The 18,944-nt window shown below is 35.1% G+C and overlaps 1 protein-coding gene across 2 annotated transcripts in view; it reads left to right on the top strand.

Annotated features, from left to right (window-relative positions):
• LOC137235624 (zinc finger protein 1-like) overlaps positions 1-18,538 on the top strand; it is a 53,107-nt gene extending 34,569 nt beyond the window's left edge. For both annotated transcript variants that reach the window (XM_067758518.1, XM_067758517.1), the window contains exons 3-4: positions 15,402-15,562; positions 16,412-18,538. In XM_067758518.1, the coding sequence (XP_067614619.1) occupies positions 15,402-15,562; positions 16,412-17,035 (785 nt within the window). In that variant the 3' untranslated portion in view covers positions 17,036-18,538. The remainder of the gene's footprint in view (positions 1-15,401; positions 15,563-16,411) is intronic.
• The last annotated feature ends 406 nt before the right edge of the window (positions 18,539-18,944 follow it).

Here is an 18,944-nt window from a genome sequence, read left to right as displayed (position 1 = left end):
TGCGAACTCCTCTTATGTGCTCATAAGTATGTATGTATATACTCCTGTCTATTTATTGGAACTCATCCCAACCTTTGCACAGTTGGCTGAAATTGTCTTCGAAACAATTATTCAATGCAAATTGCATGGAGTTCAGGTCCCGCTCCAGCGCTCGCCTCCAGCTGTAAGCACCTTTCTTGCGTGCAGCAGATTGTTTTTTTTTTACTAATTTTATTTTTTATACAATTTTTGTTTACTTTTTAGCTTTCGCATACAACATATGCAATTGTTGAAAGTAAAATAAATGCATTCGAATATATTTAAAGATCGCATTTTTTGGAAATTTTCATTTTTGTTTTATTTGTTAATTGTGCTCAAAGGCAAAATATAAGAGTACACGCTCACCAGTTGTTTTAACAAAAATTTTTTTTTTTGTATTTTTATTTTATTTATTTTTCGGAAAGAATCCTTTGTACTGATGCCGAAAAAAGGTACCCAAAGGGTATTTAAAATTGCAATAGCAACATCAACCAATTTACATGTGTTTTGCACATGTGTGTTTACCTATAAAATATACCAGCAAAGTGAATTTTTGATTTTTTTTTTTTCAAGGAAATTTTGGCAAAGTATTTGCGCTTGCATTGGTCGGTTGTCCGTGCGTGCAATGCTTTTGAGTTGCATGTTGGTGTGTATTTTCATTATTTTTTTATGCGTATATAAATTTTTACTTATTTTGTTTGTTTGGTATGAGAATTTGTGTATTGATTTTTTTTTGTTTTTGATTTTGCTAATAATTTTCATTGCGCGCATTGCTTTTGTACAAACGTAGCGCAAAAAGGGAATTAACATGTAAGCAATTTCGGTAGCCCCAACAAACATAAACCCCCATGCACATGCACTCACACACACACACATGTACTCACACACTCATAAAGAGGACCTCAGAGGTGGAGCTTTCTTTATGCCGGTTGTTTTGGCGCACACAACTGTATAATTGAAACCTGTTACTTTTTGTTTTATTTATTTATTTTTTTTTGTGCTCGCTTGGTTTGGCTTGGTATTTTGGCTCAATTGCAATAAATTTCATGCGATTGCACTGTAATTGTTACTGAAAATACCAAAATAAATACCGTTGAACAAATATTACAATGTATCAAATGAAGTTTTTAAAACCCATTTTTATCTTCGTTATTGGAGTTTTTAACGAATTATTGCTCAGTGGCGCGAGTGGATGTGTGGAAAATGTTTATTGCATGCATATTTTTTTAAAGACCCAGTTAAGAATGACTTTCAGCAAATGCATGTAATCTAAAGCCCAAATTGAGTTTTTAATTGCTTTAATTGTAACCGCATATGTCAAGATTACGAATTTTTGAAGATCAGCATACAATGTAAAGAGCGGTTTTTATTACACTCATTGCAAGTAATCGTTACTTTAACTATAATCGTATATTTTATCGTAACTGTAAACGTAACCGTAACTTTAGCTGTAATTGTTACCGTCGCAGTTATCTTGGACGGCATTCGTTACTGTATCTGTAAACGTAACCGCAACTGTAAGCATAACCTTTACTGTAATCGAAATCGTGATTGTAATCGTTAGCCTCACTGTAACCTTCATCGTAACTGGTAATTGTAATAATCGTATTCAGAACCGTAATTGTAATCATAATCGCAATTACGACTGTAACTAGAATTGCATCCGTAACCGTAACCATAACCTTAACCCTCCCCACAACAGTAGCAAGCCCATTACGATAACCATTAACAAAACCATAACAATAACTAGAAACCTAGTCGTGATTGACTTTTAACCATAGCTCTAAACTCAATCGCGGCCGTAACTTCCACCATACGCGTAAAGGTAGATTTAAAGAGGCTTACCTTCTTATTAATAGGCTCCGTATTTGTCAAGAGTTCGTCATCATCTTAAGCTTAGTTTTTATCTTCTTTTCATTACTCTAAACACCATTATCAGCATCATCATTTTCATTATCAAAACTATTCTCCTTTGTTCCTCGCTCTTCCTCTCATCCATACTTATTTTATCCTTCCCTTTCCTTTTATTATTCTTTCCATTCCCCTTTCTCCCTTCCATATTCTTTTACCCTATCTTTTCCTTTTAATTATCTTATGCATTGCCCTTTCCCTTATTCTACATTCAACTACAATGCTTATATCAGGAACACTTCTCCCAAAGTTATGCTCTACCTCCTCCCCATAACTAAAAACAAACGCAAAGCAAACCCTACTGCTTTTAGATTGGCCTGGAGAAACATTTGATTTGTGCATGTTCAGTCTCGAAAACTTGCGTGAACTCATTATGCTATATTTTTCCTGGAATGGAACAACATCAGTGTATAAGACCCTCAGTCCTCGAGCGTGTCTTCACGCATGGCTCCATGTATTCCTCACTCTCCTTCAGTATATGACTGCCGATCCATTGTAGTCTATTTTAAGCTGAATTAAAAGATATTAAAAGAATTCCACATTTGGTAATTTTATCTTAAATCATGTATCGATTAAGGCCCTCCAGGGCTGGGACACTTCGTCAACGGAGCTGTGCTTCCGGCGAACTAGCGAGGATCAGCTGAAGGGCATTACTCTTCTTCCAGCTATGTGTAAGTACGGCCTGCTATCTCTTTTCACTGAGAAAGCTAATGGCAAATATATACTGCAACCTACATGTGAAATGTCCAGACAAACTTGGAACCGCATAAATGGGAATCGAGCTTGGTTACTTATTAATTTGCATCACCACTCTAACCTAACCTAACCTTTTTTCTCCTTTATTCTTTATGTACCTTAACCTTTCTGTTTCCCGTTATTTTATTATTTTTTTGTACTGATTAGGTTTATATTCACTCTCTGAGTTTTTTTTTCATGGTATCATGGAATAGTAGCCCGTACTGTGTTGCTTGATGGGTGTATATTATCGCGGCTTGAACCTATCGGTTTCGACCAATGATTAATAGAAGGTCACGTTACGTACGCTCACCAAACTCCTTTTAATCCTAACGGTAAAACTTATTGATTGGCCTATACATTCTACGTCGCAAAACTAAATCCTTCTCAAAGATAAAAATCATACATTATTTTTTTTAATTTTACCCTGCTGATCTTTAACATTTAACATTGACCATTAGGTGCTTATAACGCACATGAATTATATCCATATAAACAGTATCCGATTAACATTTACCAACCAGAACCACTTCAGAAAAAAATTACGCTTACCTTAATCACTTGAACATTTTTAGATCAGCACACATGAGGAAAATATGCCCAGACAAATGCGTAGGTACCGTCAATTATTTCTACCTACCATTTGGTCAAACCAAATAGACAGAGGACGTGCTATATATGAGGGCTACTTACCTATACATACAAATGGAACTCAAGTGTTTGGTGTACAATTGGAAGGCGTATACCAACAACAACCTAAATGCGTACAATGGGTCAAATCGGTATTAGTAGCATTTATGAACGAATGCCTCTTTGTTACCTCATTGAGTCAGTCCATACATAGCTGTATGTAGTAACTATACGCTAAATTTAGATAAAATAGCGCTGCTTGAGTTACAGTCTCTACTTGTATTTGTTCTTGCTGTTACGAGTTTGCTATGCATGACAGCACTCAAGTGGTATCTTCTCTGCTGTACTCTTAAAAATATAATGCACCTTTACAATGTAAAGAAAAGGTGACTTAGGTAAGCAATTGCTGTAAATAAACCGCTTGAGATTTTTCATGGTGAGCCGGGATAGAGGTATTGGCAGATTGTAAAGTCAATTAATAGCAAGCGGAACACATGTGTAGTGCAACTTCTTTATATGTGGGAATATCGTGCATATGTAGAATGTGTTGCATACCCACCAACAAGTTCGCTCGTTATATATAAGGTTGATATGTATCCATCAGAAGGCATGTACCTGGGGAAGCCAGATTATTAGATATTGACATCAGCACTATAAAATTTGCGTTACAAGTTTGAAAACTTTTGTATAGCTTTAATGACAAAAAATAGGTAAATCTTAACGATAAGACATTCGCTTATTTTAAGGCTTAATTTCTATACAGCATTGTTTAACCGCTCGTTTGTATTATAAATATAGTACCAATACTTTCATTTAATGCTATCGGGTACGCGATCCTTGAAGAACGATATTTGTAATGACTACAGTATCGGTACTTTACTTTCGATATCATGTCCCTAACCCAAATAGCCGAAGTAGAAGAGTAGCAAATTTTATTTAATAGCTTATTTAGCGGAATACCACCAATAGGGCTGATTACATTTAGACGGCGGCGTAGCCGCCACATCTGTCATATTAGTTTTACACATGCTCTTACGAGTGTCGTTATCTTCGGCGCGACAGAGCAGCACGACAATCAATCACGAAAGCCGTTGTAGCCAGTTTAAACCTAATTCTATTTTTGGGTAGCGACAGTGAGTGGCGTCCTTTTTATTTTGTCAATAAAAACTAAAATATAAGTAAATAACAGATAATAAAAGCTGAAATAATTCTTTTGGGCGTTTTTTTTAAAGATAATTAAAACTTTATTCTAAATTTTCGCTACTCTTTGCTGTAATTTATATTGGTGGCTGCCGCTTTCAAAGTAATCAAGGAGCCAATGCTTGGCTACGGTTGTCGTCAAGCTTTGGTTTATTGTGTTTGTGGTCTGTAGACGCCGTGTTGAATGTGATCAGCCCTATTACGTGCTAATTTTTTTTGCATGTAATCAATGCACTCTCTCTAATATTTAGCATCTGTTTCTGAGAATAATTGATCTCAATTCCATATGTTCCCCTCATATTGATCAGTGTTGCCGTTTTGGGTTACTTGTTACCAAATTTGGTTACCGGAAATTTCGTTTGGTTACGTGGTTACCGCTTGCTTATTTTGGTTACCGTTTAAACTGTCCACCTTGATACCTATAATTTTTTTTTTCGAGCTTTATTGTGCAACATGTACCTAACATGTAGAGTTATTTTGATATATTAAGGGAAATTTGATTTAAAATTCAATGGTGTAGCCTCTGTGTAAAGCGACGACACTGCCGTGTATTATTATTATTTGTAATTGCATTTATTTTTGATCTCATTACACATTTAGGTATGTAGTTACATCTAATGTAAAAAATATGTTTCATAGTCATACACACAGCAAGTGCAATAACATGTTTTTATGTTTTTGTTTTATCAAATTTTATGTAAAAATGTGTACTTTGTTTACGTTATATGTACGCTAAAATAAAATAAATATCAATGCAGCCAGCAAAAACGCAAGCTGTTGACAGTCCGTCTGAGAAAGTCAAATGTCGCAATTGGAGAAGTAGGGAACATTTTTTTGGAGAATACTGTCAGTAGTTATTTAGAAAGATTTGAGTAGTTCTTATAAATACAATGGAGCACTTTTTCCAGTCTCACCCCATCAAAAAGTTATAAACAGCTAAACCTATCACATATTAATTTTCTTCCCGGTGAAGGGGTGTTGCACAGTGGTTAAAGTAAAGATTTTTCTATGGCGACTCAAAAAATTAAAATTTTTTGTTTTATGTAATACTCAAAATTGATAGTATTATATGTGGAGGTCCACACAAAAACAAAACTTTTTTATACGAAAATCATATACAAATGTTTCGTTTTGGTGTGGACCTCTCTACATATATGTATACCTGACGATATGACGTATAAATTGTGGTCCGAAATGGAAACAGTTTAAAGGTGTAGTTTGGAGTCCAAGTTCAGATTACCCTATCAAGACACAATATATGTACTAGCACACCCACGACTAATCCATAAACAAAGCACCGCTGTTACGGAACACTTGATTAATATCGGTTGTTTAATTTTTTTTATTCTTCGCTCATGTCTGTAAAAAACTAACCTTTCTAAACTTTTTACCTATTATATACATGCATTGATCAGCTAAGATTGCTAAAAGAAAAATATTGAATATGAAACGATTTAAAATAAATATTGTGCGAAAACGGTGCGACTGTATGTTTTAATCGTGGGTGATGCTTGTAATATAATCTGAAAGTAAATCCTGTCGGTCTAATTTTCCGTACACCTTTTTTCTTAGAATCGCTTACAACTTTATTGGTTGGGTAATTACAACATCACAGTGTTTTACTCTAATATTTTATTCCAGTTTTACTTATTTGCCTACGCGAGTAGTGCTTAAAATGTGCGCAAATACATCTTGTAGACTATTTCAACTCTATAGAGTCCCCTTGACCATCTTTTTATTTATTTTTATTTAAAAATATTTTTTTCCTATTTCATATTGTTACAATGTTGTATTCATCTATCCTGCTCCTTGTCTGGCCATTCACTATGTGCATAGTATGCTTGATTTACATATGCAACATAAGCCGTGTTTTTTTACATGCGTATACGTTTCGTTTGCGCGTGAAAAAAAACGCCTACCTTCGCTTAGATAATGCTAGGAGACCCATCTTGCGTCTGTGGTTAAACAACTAGCTAAAGCAACAGGGTGTACTGAAAAGCGGAGACACAACGCTCTGATGGCCATAGGGTACAACATATAGCTGAACCAGTTGCGATGAATTGTGGACACACATAGAATACATATAATTAGTGTAGAGGGTGAAACAAAGGCACATATTTCAGTTACATCTGAGTATAATGCGTATTGAAATTTAGTAAGACAAAATTTATGTGCAGCAATTTCAGAGGTGTATTTAAAGTTTTTCGCTTATAAAGTTTAAGCGTAAAGGGATATACGCGTGTTAAAAAACACGGCTATATTTACTCATTTATACTTTAGGTAGCAAAAATTACAACCGCCATCACCAGCTCCACTTTCTAAAGGTGCATCACGCAGTCAATCTGACGCTAGTTCACAGCCGTTTAGTTGCGTTAACATCTGCATACATATAACATATAATACCTACTAAGTACTATATATAGAAATCTGCATCCATGACGTTCTGCATGAAAAATGCACATTTTTTGTATGCCCTTTGCAGTGCAGCTGAGGCTCAGGCTGAGACTTTAGCTGTTGCTAGCTGCTAGTTGCCGCCAATTTTTTTGTGGTGCTAAACTTTTTATTCTTGTTAATTTGCGATGTTTTGTAGTTTTTATGAGCAATGTACTTTACATAGTGTTTAAAGTCTTTTCTTTTTTTTTTTTTTGCTACAACTTTGTGTGAAAATGTTGCCCTGGATTTGCTGTGAATTTTAATAGTCTTCAGGAGTTCTATATAAGGCAAAAACAGCAGAAGAGCTTTAAAGATGCGTTTTGAACACTGAATACCCAGAAAATTTATGTCGCCAAGTGAATTCAGAAACAAAGTAAATGAGATAAAAAAATTTCATTGAAAAAAGTACGCAACCTTGAAAAAGTATAACAGATTCATGACGCAATAAAACGAGACAGGTGATCTCAGTAGTACAACACGAAAACTTCGGCGGCCCTCATAATCTGGTCATGAAATTTAAAGCAGTAGTTAGAAAAAATCTTTGGTACTATTTTGTTACTTTTTTACTACCATAGCAATGTAATGAGCGGAAAAGAGTCAAACTCGATATATCTCCACAATGGAAAAGAGAACATGAAAGAAAAGAGCCGAGAAAACAGAGGAAATAGGAAGAAATATTTGAGGAAGTTGGAGAGAAGTCGGAAAATTAAAGAGAACAAGAGGAAAGTGGAGAGTGAGAGTGAAAGTAAAAATAAGGGCAATGCTTTCAGACAAAGTAATAACAAAAGGTTAACAGGAAGATTAAGAATAAGGATAAGATTAAGAGTAGTAGTGCGAGTTGGTAAGGTAAACTAGAAAATACAGAAGGGAGAGGATATAAGATAGGAAGTGGGTTAGACAGAGGAGAGGCGGGTGAATTGATAGAGAAAGTCAGAACAACGTCTGCCGAGTTTGATCATACGACTGGCAGTTTTTCATGTTTGTCTAAACCTTTCCAGGGTTAGCCAGAGCTGTTTAAAATAAAGTTCTCATAAGCCAAGCATTTTTTTTGCCATCAGGTAAATCTATAAGCTCTAGTTTGTTAAAGCAACGTTGTTGTAATACCTCTGCCGCTATATATTTTCACACCAGCTTTCAGTTCAATGAGCCTACCTCAATGCTTGGCGTACATAGATAAAGGTTGGATGTCGGGTCCATATGCCGTGAATTCCGATTTTTATTACTAAAAGCCTCGCAGATTCTCATCCGCAATATCATGAGATTGTTCCAGAACAGATTTTTTGGTTCGCTGAATTTTTGTTTGTTTGTTTCTCATTTTTTTATGTATCTTTTATTGCACGTGTAAATCATGATACAAACAAGTAAGGAAGGTTAAATTCGGGTGTAACCGAACATTACATACTCAGTTGAGAGCTATGGTGGCAACATAAGGGAAAATAACCATGTAGGAAAATGAACCGAGGGTAACCCTGCAATGTGTTTGTATGACATGTGTATCAAATGAAAGGCATTAAAGGGTATTTTAAGAGGGAGTGGGCCATAGTTCTATAGGTGGACGGACGCCATTTAGGGATATCGCCATAAAGGTGGACCAGGGTTGACTCTAGAATTTGTTTGTACGATATGGGTATCAAATGAAAGGTGTTAATGAGTATTTTAAAAGGGCGTTCGAGATATCGCCATAAAGGTGGACCAGGGGTGACCCTAGAATTTGGGTGTACGATATGGGTATCAAATGAAAGGGGTTAATGAACATTTTAAAAGGGAGTGGGCCTTTTACCAACACAAACCACCGCTGTATAGCTAAATGGTTAGCGCAGCGGGCCTAAAGCGTACTGATGATGAAGGGTTAGCACCCTTCGAAATGGATCTAACTGCGCAGCTATGGCAGGTTGTCTGAAATAATTTTCTACTTACTACTCCAAAAACAAAATACAATTTTTCAATTTTAGAAAAATTAAAAAATAACAATAATTATCATTAGAAAAAAATTATTGTTCTGGCCTTGAGCTCGAATCGAACCTTGAATCAGTTTCATTATATTTAAATTTTTTCTATTTACTCTGTTTTTATTTCATTTTTTTAAATTTACATATATATTTTTATTATTTTGAAATATTTTAATTAATTTCCCTCCATTTTCTTTTATTTATAGCTTCTTTGCTTTATTTTACTTTTGTATATTTGTCTGTTCTTTAATTTATATTTGTATATGCTTCCAATAAATTTTTATACATTAATTATATTTTCTTTCTATTTTAGTTTTATATCATTTTTCGTTTTAGTTTTTTTAATGTATTAAATTTTTTTAATTTAATTTAAATGTATTATTTATTGGTTTGCTATCTCTTTCTATGATCTACGTCCAATACTCGTAAAGAAAGTGAAAATAATTTCTTCCCTGTCGTACAATGAACTTTGATGACCCTAAATACATATACATATATGTACATGTATTCCGTACATAGCAACACTTTGCCACAACAAACAGTTGCATTCATTCATTCAACGTAGAAATTTAAATGGTTGGGGCAATAACAGCAACAACACAATTTGTAATGCGACTATGCATTGCTGGAGCAATAATAACAATTGTAATTGTAAACGTTGCACTTCAAATGCAATCAATGACCCAGCAGAAGTAACTACAATAACAATATTACAAAAAGATATATGTGTATATGTAGCAAAAAAATGTTATTTATAGCGGCTAAAGCTATTGAGGTACCTAATCTCATATTGACAGAAACATATTCATACACATATCCATATATATTTACTTACATAGGTACATATATATGCAAGAAGAAGAAATATATTTACGTACAATTTTAAGCAAAAAGGTACCTATAAACAATTTTATTAATAGGGGGACTCATGATAGCATATAAACTTATAAGGTGTAAAATTATATCCATTTACACACGCTGTTATATGAACGCACCTAGTAATACTCTTCATAAACTTGATTGTTTTTCAGCTGTATTATTGCCAAAAAAAATTTTTTGATTGTTATACAAATTAAAAAATACAAAGATTAAGTGAAAAATCAAAACTAAAACGCCTTTACTTGCTGATGTTGGAGATTTCTGATGAAAATGCCGGCTGTAATGTCTGCAAGGTTGCATTCCTTTGAGTTTACCGCGTTTACACAATGAAATGTGCGCGTAAATTTATACAAATTGTGTAAATAATTTTTCATACAAAATTTGACAGCTCGTGCGTAAACTAGATAAATTTATACGTTTACACACTTTATAAGGCATTTATACGGTTACATGAGTCCCCCTAATGTTGATTTCGACAATTCGCTGCACATTTTTTTGTATACGCTTCGGTGGCTTTTATTTTCTTTTTTTATTGTTGTTGTTGCGGCCATTATATTTAATAAAAAGTAGTCTCATATGTAATACAGTAAGTTACAAAAAAAAAAAAACAATAAAAATAAGAAGAAATCAATTGAAGATCGTTGTGGTTTGGCTAGCATGTTTCAGAGTACTTTGACATGCAGCCGCTGCAGGCGAGAAATGTAACAACAAAGCAAGTGCCCATATGCACGCATATGTACCTTCAGTAAAAATTCATCCTCTGGTTCGCACATTGATCAATCAAATGTTGTTGCTGTTGTATGTCTGCTGTTTGTGCCTTGCCAGCCTGCCAACCGTTTATTGAGGTAAATTAAGGTAAACTATCAAATGACAATAACCACAACAAGCCAAATAAAGCACAAATAAGAATTTATGTATACCTACTCTGTGTATTACTGCAACAATAAAAATAACCCAACAAATTGACTTTGTCATAGGGGAAAGCGGCAATTGAGTGAGATGGATGCATTTGGTCGTGTACGTAGGTACCAAAAGCATAAATAAATAATAGTTTAAAAAAACTAAAAACCGAACTAAAAAATAGAAAATAATTTTCAATTAAAAAGGGTTTATATAACAGTAGTAAAAGGTTAAACAATCATTTATAGTTAATCACCTCAAAATAAAATTATAATGAAATTTAAGTTATTAACAGAATACCATATAGTGGAGCGATCCAAGAAGGCATCAGCAGAGCTGTACACCTGCAAGAGGGCAATAGGCACCTCCTGGGGATTCTCCCCTAAGGTGACCTACTGGATTTACACAGCCATTGTGCGTCCGATTCTTTTTTATGGTGCCTTGGTCTGGTGGCCTGCACTAGCTAAAAGTACCTATCTTAAAATGCTTCAAAAGGTGCAACGGAGTTCGGAGCTCTGCATTACCGGGGCTCTCGGCTCCACTCCAGATTCATTAATAAAGGAATGCGTTTTTCGCATTATGTGCAAGGTTTCAAATCTATGGTCATTTGGGGTGGTCATAAGTTAAATTGACCTTATGTCAGTTAACCTTATGTCACCCCACCATCACATTATTGCATTGCCATTTGTCTTGATACGTGTGCAAAGTTTCAATCAAACTTATGGCCATTCAAAGTCGTAATAAGGCCAACTGACCTTATGGCCGTTGACCTTATGTCACCACACCATCACATTAATGCATTGTCATCGAGCCTTGATACGTGTGCAAAGTTTAATCAAACTTATGGCCTTCCAAAGTAGTAATAACGCCAATTGACCTTATGGCCGTTGACCTTATGTCACCCCACCATCGCATTAATACATTTTCATCGAGCCTTGATACGCGTGCAAAGTTTAATCAAACTTATGGCCTTCCAAAGTGGTAATAACGCCAATTGACCTTATGGCCGTTGACCTTATGTCACGCACCCTTACATTATTGCATTGTCATTTGTCTTGATACGTGTGCAAAGTTTCAATCAAACTTATGGCCATTGGAAGTGGTAATAAGGCCAACTGACCATATGGCCGTTGACCTTATGTCACCACACCATCACATTGATGCATTGTCATCGAGCCTTGATACGTGTGCAAAGTTTCAATTAAACGTATGGTCATTCAAAGTGGTAATAAGGCCGATTGACTTTATGGCCGTTGGCCTTATGTTACCGCACCATCACATTAATGCATTGTCATTGAGCCTTGATACGTGTGCAAAGTTTCTATCAAACCTATGGCCATTCAAAGTGGTAATAAGGCCAATTGACCTTGTGGCCGTTGACCTTATGTCACCACACCATCACATTAATGCATTGTCATCGAGCCTTGATATGTGTGCAAAGTTTCAATCAAACTTATGGCCATTCAAAGTGGTAATAAGGCCAATTGACCTTATGGCCGTTGACCTTATGACACCACACCATCACGTTAATGCATTGTCATCGGTCCTTGATACGTATGCAAAGTTTCAAATTAATCAGACTTCCAGAAACCGGTGAAAATTAAGCTCAAAGATTCCGTTACATACAGGCCGAGCTAATAAAAGCGTGTTAAAAAGCATTGCGCACACTCATATCATTTTTAACAAAACCTTAACAAAATCAATTTCTTTTAATAGCTACAAAGAAATAACTAAACGAGATCGAAGTGATAAGAGTCTAGCAATGTTGTGGATTTACATATAAGAAAGAATATACCCACATTGTATATACATATTACATCTTCATATGCATGAGATTGCGTTAAGTGCTTCACACAGCTTTCTTCCTGTGCAATGATATGATACCTACATTAACCTGGGTCGATTTGTATAGACGACAGTTAACTGATATCATGCCATCGATTTTTCGATAGGATTTGGGCTCAGGAAAAAAAGTTCCACTACGCATACCCAAAAAATAATTTTCGAGCCTGCGAAATTTCATTTTTTTTTTACTATTTTTCGACTTTGATTTTTAAGACTTTTTCATGAACTACTACTAAAAAAATTTTTTATATGTATACCCTGCCCGCTAAAAACGTTGGCTAACAGTTTTTTGAAAAAAATAAAACAGGGTATACATGAAAATTTTACAATCAAATGAAAATTTTTTAGTAGGTCATGAAAAAACCTTAAAAATCAAAGTCGAAAAAAAGTCAAAAAAAAATGAAATTTCGCAGGCTCGAAAACTATTTTATTGGGTATGTGTAGTGGAGCTTTTCTTTCCTGAGCCCAAATCCTATCAAAAAATCGATATCGGTTAATAAATCGACCCAGACTAACCTACATCCATACGTACGCTGACGATGGGGCGCACTGCAGTTCGTTACGTCCAGTATTCACTTTAATTGAAATTAATAATAGACGCATACCTATATTATTAAAACACATTAAACGCAGCGCTCAATAATATCTTTTGTAGTTTTGTTACAGCAAAGACTCTAAATATAAGATGGTACATTGTAGAGTTCTAAAGCTTTGTGGAAATTGTGGGACGGCTGTACGAGGAATTTACCATACCTTTTGCTATGCTGTCCGCCTCAACATAGCTGACTTTTTAAGGCTGTATAACTCTGTAATTTATTTTGCCTTTGGAAAAATTACCTATTTGAAAATAAGCTGGCTGAAAAATATTGACATAACAGCTAAGTTAAATCAACAAATGAAAATCTCAGCCAAGCGATGTGTAAAAAAAAGCTAAGTTGTCTAGTTGTTACTTTTTCGATATAGGGTGGTTTCGAGCTGCAGCAGTGTTACTTTTTATGACAGCGGATAACGTTCTTCAGCAACATTTGAGCAGATGTGGCAATTTCGCGCGTTCGTTGAACGAAATGTTGACAATCTATTGATCATCTCTAGGAAATTAGCGACATTCCATCAACTAAGCAGCACTTTAGCAATACTACTGTTATTATTTGGCTGCTCAAACACGCCCATATTAATTGTGCATTAAATCTAAAATATAAAACTCAAAAATGACTCCGGTTGTTATGTCCGCAGCATTTATTTGGTTCAAATTCACAGCCAATAATAGCCAAAGCCGTAATAATTTACACGGGTCATCAATTCATTCTCTGATTAAAAAGCTGAACTACCAGTGCTACCGTCATCAGCTCAGTGTCATCATTGTAAGAAGCGCCAATAACACCAAACTCGTGCCTGACACACAAAAATCGTTTCATTCAATAGCGCAAGTGAAATGTACTACGCACTCACTACTAAGTAGCGTCAAAAATTCGCTTGGAGACAATTGGCGCTGGCGCCATGCATTTTACACCACTAAAATTGCACGAATGCCCAGGCTCATGACTTTTTTAATCCATATGGTGAAAACGAAGCAGGGGCAAAACGTATGGTGTATTCCTGGTGCAGCCGTCCCACTCTGTGGAGAATTAACGACTCTACAATGCTCCCTCTTATTAATCTACTCTCTTTGGCATAGGTACAATATGTGTATAAGTATATTGTGTATATGAGATGTATGGGCTTGTATGTACTTCAAGTAGACTTAAGCCCCCATTACTGATACTTAGCAAAGACTTGACTTGGCGTAAACTTGGCAACTTAGCCACGATTATACTCCACTTGGCGAATACAACCTGGCTTCATAATCAGCGTTGAAATTTATTTTTAAATAAATGTCAATTTGTATGACAAAATGTCAAAATGAAATGGAAACAAACAAGTGGCATCTCAAAATGTAAACGTCACTTAGAACTTACATAGAAAATCAAAATTCAACAGACTTCTAAGTCAAGTTAAGTGTTGCTAAGTTTTCAGTAATCAGTAACATGCAATGTTCATTTAACAGAACTGTAAGTGACAGTTCTCAAGCCAAATGAAGTCTATGCTAAGTATCAGTAATGGGCCCTTTACTTCGACAAACATCAGGAGTCATGCAGAGAGTAAGCTGAAATTTGTATGTGAATGTTAAAGAGATAAATTCGTGCCTCGGGGTTTAGTTCCCTGTATAGTTATGTGCTGAACTGAGTTTTTATTATAGAGGTATATACTTTGTATGAATGTACATAGTATGTATGTGTATCAATAGGTATAAATGTGTATGAGAGCGTATATAAGCACATATGTATGTTCAAAGAATCACTTCACATTCAACCATAAAATTAAGAAGGAATTGATCTTTATGCAATGGCTTAAGTAATAAAAAGAAACTTGAGTCTTATGAAAAGTACACAGTACAATTGCGCACATAGATTTGCCAAACTCGCGAAAGCATTTTTGCGTGTCTTCCTCTTTAAAAAATATATCTGAAGAAAGGAATGCAAAACAATTAAAGAGATGAATCTATAAATAGTTGCATAAACGAAACAGTTGTTACACTTGTCTTTCATGTTTTCAGACCGTGGTTCAATAAGAACAAAAACACGAATTACATGCAATGGTTTGATTATGCTAATATGCTATAAGATTTTGTAGAAATCATTGGTGTTTTTTGGTTATTGAATAAGCAATCTTCTAACTTTATTTGTACGGAACCTTATAGTAAATGCCATCCAACAGATACTGGTTCATTGGTTCTTAAATAACCAATATATGTATATAAGTTATTATATTTCTCTTAAATTATTTATTACCTTACCGTTATCACTGTTCTTTAGTCGTCTTTGATAACTTTATATAATTTCTTATTTATTTTCTGTTTTGCAGTTCCCTCATTGGCATCCAGTTTACATCATCCTCATCATCAAAACAGTTCCAAGAACAACAGTAACAGTGAAGGGGAGCATACGTCTATGACTGGCGCGATATCACCGCATACAGATTTTATGGTGAAATGTCCACAATGTCCAATGAGGCTAGGATTTCAAGTGAGTAATACAATAAATTAAAAGATTTTTTAGGAACATCAAGAAGAATTTCCGAGCTCTAGGCCACACATATATATTATTAAGAAAAATGCAATTAATTATACCATATATGTTGTATTTATTTATTTTGTCGATATTTCGATTTCAATTAGAAATCATCTTCAGGGACTTGTAAATGCACCTTGTCGCCTAGAGCTCGGAAATTCTTTTTGATATCACTTTCGAAAGGCCGAAAATAAAAATAAAAACAACATCAATTTTTTAGAAGCTTCCAATTCCAAATCAATCAGATTGATATAAGTTAAGCAGCTCTTCAATTATGAAACTTATATAGTTGCAAAGTTAACATTTAAGTTGAACAGCAAAGCAATTAGTGATATAAACAGTTTTTCAACGTCTTGCTTGAAATATGTTCTTATTTCAGCTGCGGTTTGGAAAACGCCCTATATCACTAAACTTTTTCAGAACACTCACTTTCAAATTGTTTCTATTTCAGAATTCTTAAAAAAAAAACCATCTATCTCAGAATTTTATTGAAGAATGCCCTGTCGCAGAAATTTTTTCAAACCATTTTCTAAGCATAAATTAAATATGTTTGCTTCTAAAACGATGCGTTTTATAATCAAGTTCTGAGATAAACCGTTCTGGAAACCAATGCTGAAATGATGTGTTTTTGAGAAAAATTCTGAGATAGGGAGCTCTAAAAGCAAATTCTGAGAAGAGTTTGATTTTGAACTAAAACTCCTACTACGGGCGTTTTCAAACAAATAGCCGAGAAAAAGTGGTCTGTCGTAAGGCAAACGATATAGAAAATAATTCTAAAATAACAAACTCCTCTTCCAATTTCAGTCTCTTCGAGAACACATCGCCAACGAGCATCCGCATGAAAAACTTAATATCGACTATTTTCCATCCAGCCTAGGCTATAATCATCATAATCTGCATAATAGAATACAACAACACCACCAACATTCTCAACAATCATACAGTAACGAACAAAATATTCTCGATATTGATGAGGATAATGAAGATAACGACGACAACAGTAGTAACAAAAATAGTAATAGTAATAGTAGCAGCACTTTAAAATTCATAAACTCACCAAATAACAATAGCAACATCAACAACGATAGCAATATTAAAAACAACAACAACAATAGTATTACAAGTATTGATTATACATCACGTCGTTCACCAACAGCTACAAATCCCACCCAACTTAATAGCAATCCAAATTCACCCAACGCCAAGAACATACAAAATCAATCTAACAAAATGATACCAAATTTAACACCCACCGTTTCACCAACACCACCAAATGATCTCAATGCTGCAGCATCACCATTTGCAGCAGCCGCAGCAGCAGCAGCAGCGGCAGCGGCCGCCGCCACACAACATCAATTACCACCATTGCCTCCACATTTAACTCATCATCCACATGGTATGCATCCACATTTGCCTGCCGCAGTTTAACTTATGGCCGCTATGGCTGCTATGCAAGCACAACAACAACAACAACAACAACAAAATGGTCCTAACAACGGTTTAAGTAATGGTGTACTAGGTAAAGGAGGTTCTGCGAATTCGTTAACTTCTACTACATCGTCTTCACGCAATTCACCCACCAGTCAATTGTTAGCTTTAGCCACAAATGGTCATCATACGCATGCAGCGGCGCATGCGCTGGCGAATAGCATGAATGGTGTGGAAGTGTTGGTGGTGGTAGCTGTTGTGGTAGTGTATACGATATGGATGGAGCGCGCTCAACATCAAGTCCTGGTTCGATTGGAGTTGGTGAGTTGGGTCTATATCATTGTGTGCAATGTACAGCGACATTCCAGATACGCGAACAATTGGAAAAACATTAAGTGCTGCATTCGCCAAGCGCGTAAACGCAAACGTCCAATCAAGTAAAAACAAAACACAAAAAAAAAAAAACACAAAGCTATGGAATGCCAATAGGAAACCCACTTTCTACAACCATAGCAGATATAATAATGGATGATTTACTGGAAAATACCATCTCCGAACTAAAACAACTTCACAACATTGAGATGAAATTCATAGTAAAGTACGTGGATGACTTTTTTGCGATCGTTAAACGAAACGACCTGGATATTATTCTGACAACGCTAAATAAGTACCATAATAAGCTGCAACTTCCCATGGAAAAAGAGGAAAATTCAGTTATACCCTTTTTGGATGTTCTTATCCACAGGGAAAATTACCAACTCATATTTGACTGGTACTCCAAACCCATCGCCTCCCGACGTATTATAAATTTCATATCATCACAACCCAAAAAATATAAAACAAACACAGCGAACAATTTAATACACGTAATATTTTCGATAAGCCACCAAAAGTTCTGCGAAAAAACAAAACGAAAATACACAACATACTCACCAATAACAATTACCCAAGTGGCCTAATTATATCACTACTAAAACAAGAACTATTAGAAGGAAATAGAAAACGAAATAAGGCATCAACAGAGATCGCAACGTAGACAAAGCAATACCACAGTGTCACATATGTACATACCCAAGTTTACTGAAAACTGCAACCAGAACATGAAGAAACAAAAACGAAATATATCCCTCGCTTACAAATCCAGCAGCGCACTTTCAACTATCTTTACACGAACAAAAAGCCCCATAGAACCCATACAACAAAAGAACGTAGTATATGAGATTCAATGCACGGGGAGAGACAATGAGAACTGTGACAAAATCTACGTTGGAACAACGAAAAGAGCACTAGGACCCCGATTGGCAGAGCACGAATCTGACATTAAGAAGAACAAGACCTGCACAGCTCTTGCTCAACACGTATTATGACATGGACACACAGCTGAACTAATGAACGCGAAAATAATAGACATAGAAAAGAGGGAAAGAACGAGATTCACGTTGGAAAGTCTACACATATTACAAAAAAGGGAGAGGAAAATTAACAAAAAAAGGACGCAAAATTTATTGCTGCTAGCTATTTGCCATGCTTATGATACTCAGTTATAATCACTTTGTTTTTGTGATATTAGTTATATGTGTTAAATTATTTCTATCTATATAAGTTTTTGTAGAAACAAATGTTTGTTATAGTGATAAAATATGTTAAAATTAATTTTGTTCTATCATTTTTCGGTGCAAATTAAAGATTTAACCCCTGATGATGCCAAGGAGCTTGGCGAAACGTTGGTTATAAATGGAGGAAAACTAAAGTTTTTTAATATTTTCATTTCAAATTGAAAAGACCAGCAAAGCCTATACAAAAAACAATCACAAAAAAAAAAAAGAGTATTTTTTCTTCACAAGCTTAAATGTGGTAGAATGACAAAAAAAAAAACAAGTAAGGAAGGCTAAGTTCGGGTGTAACCGAA

The sequence above is a fragment of the Eurosta solidaginis genome, unplaced genomic scaffold, assembly GCF_040869045.1.
Source record: "Eurosta solidaginis isolate ZX-2024a unplaced genomic scaffold, ASM4086904v1 ctg00000120.1, whole genome shotgun sequence".
NCBI lineage: Eukaryota > Metazoa > Arthropoda > Insecta > Diptera > Tephritidae > Eurosta > Eurosta solidaginis.
This window is presented reverse-complemented; position numbering and strand designations above follow the sequence as displayed.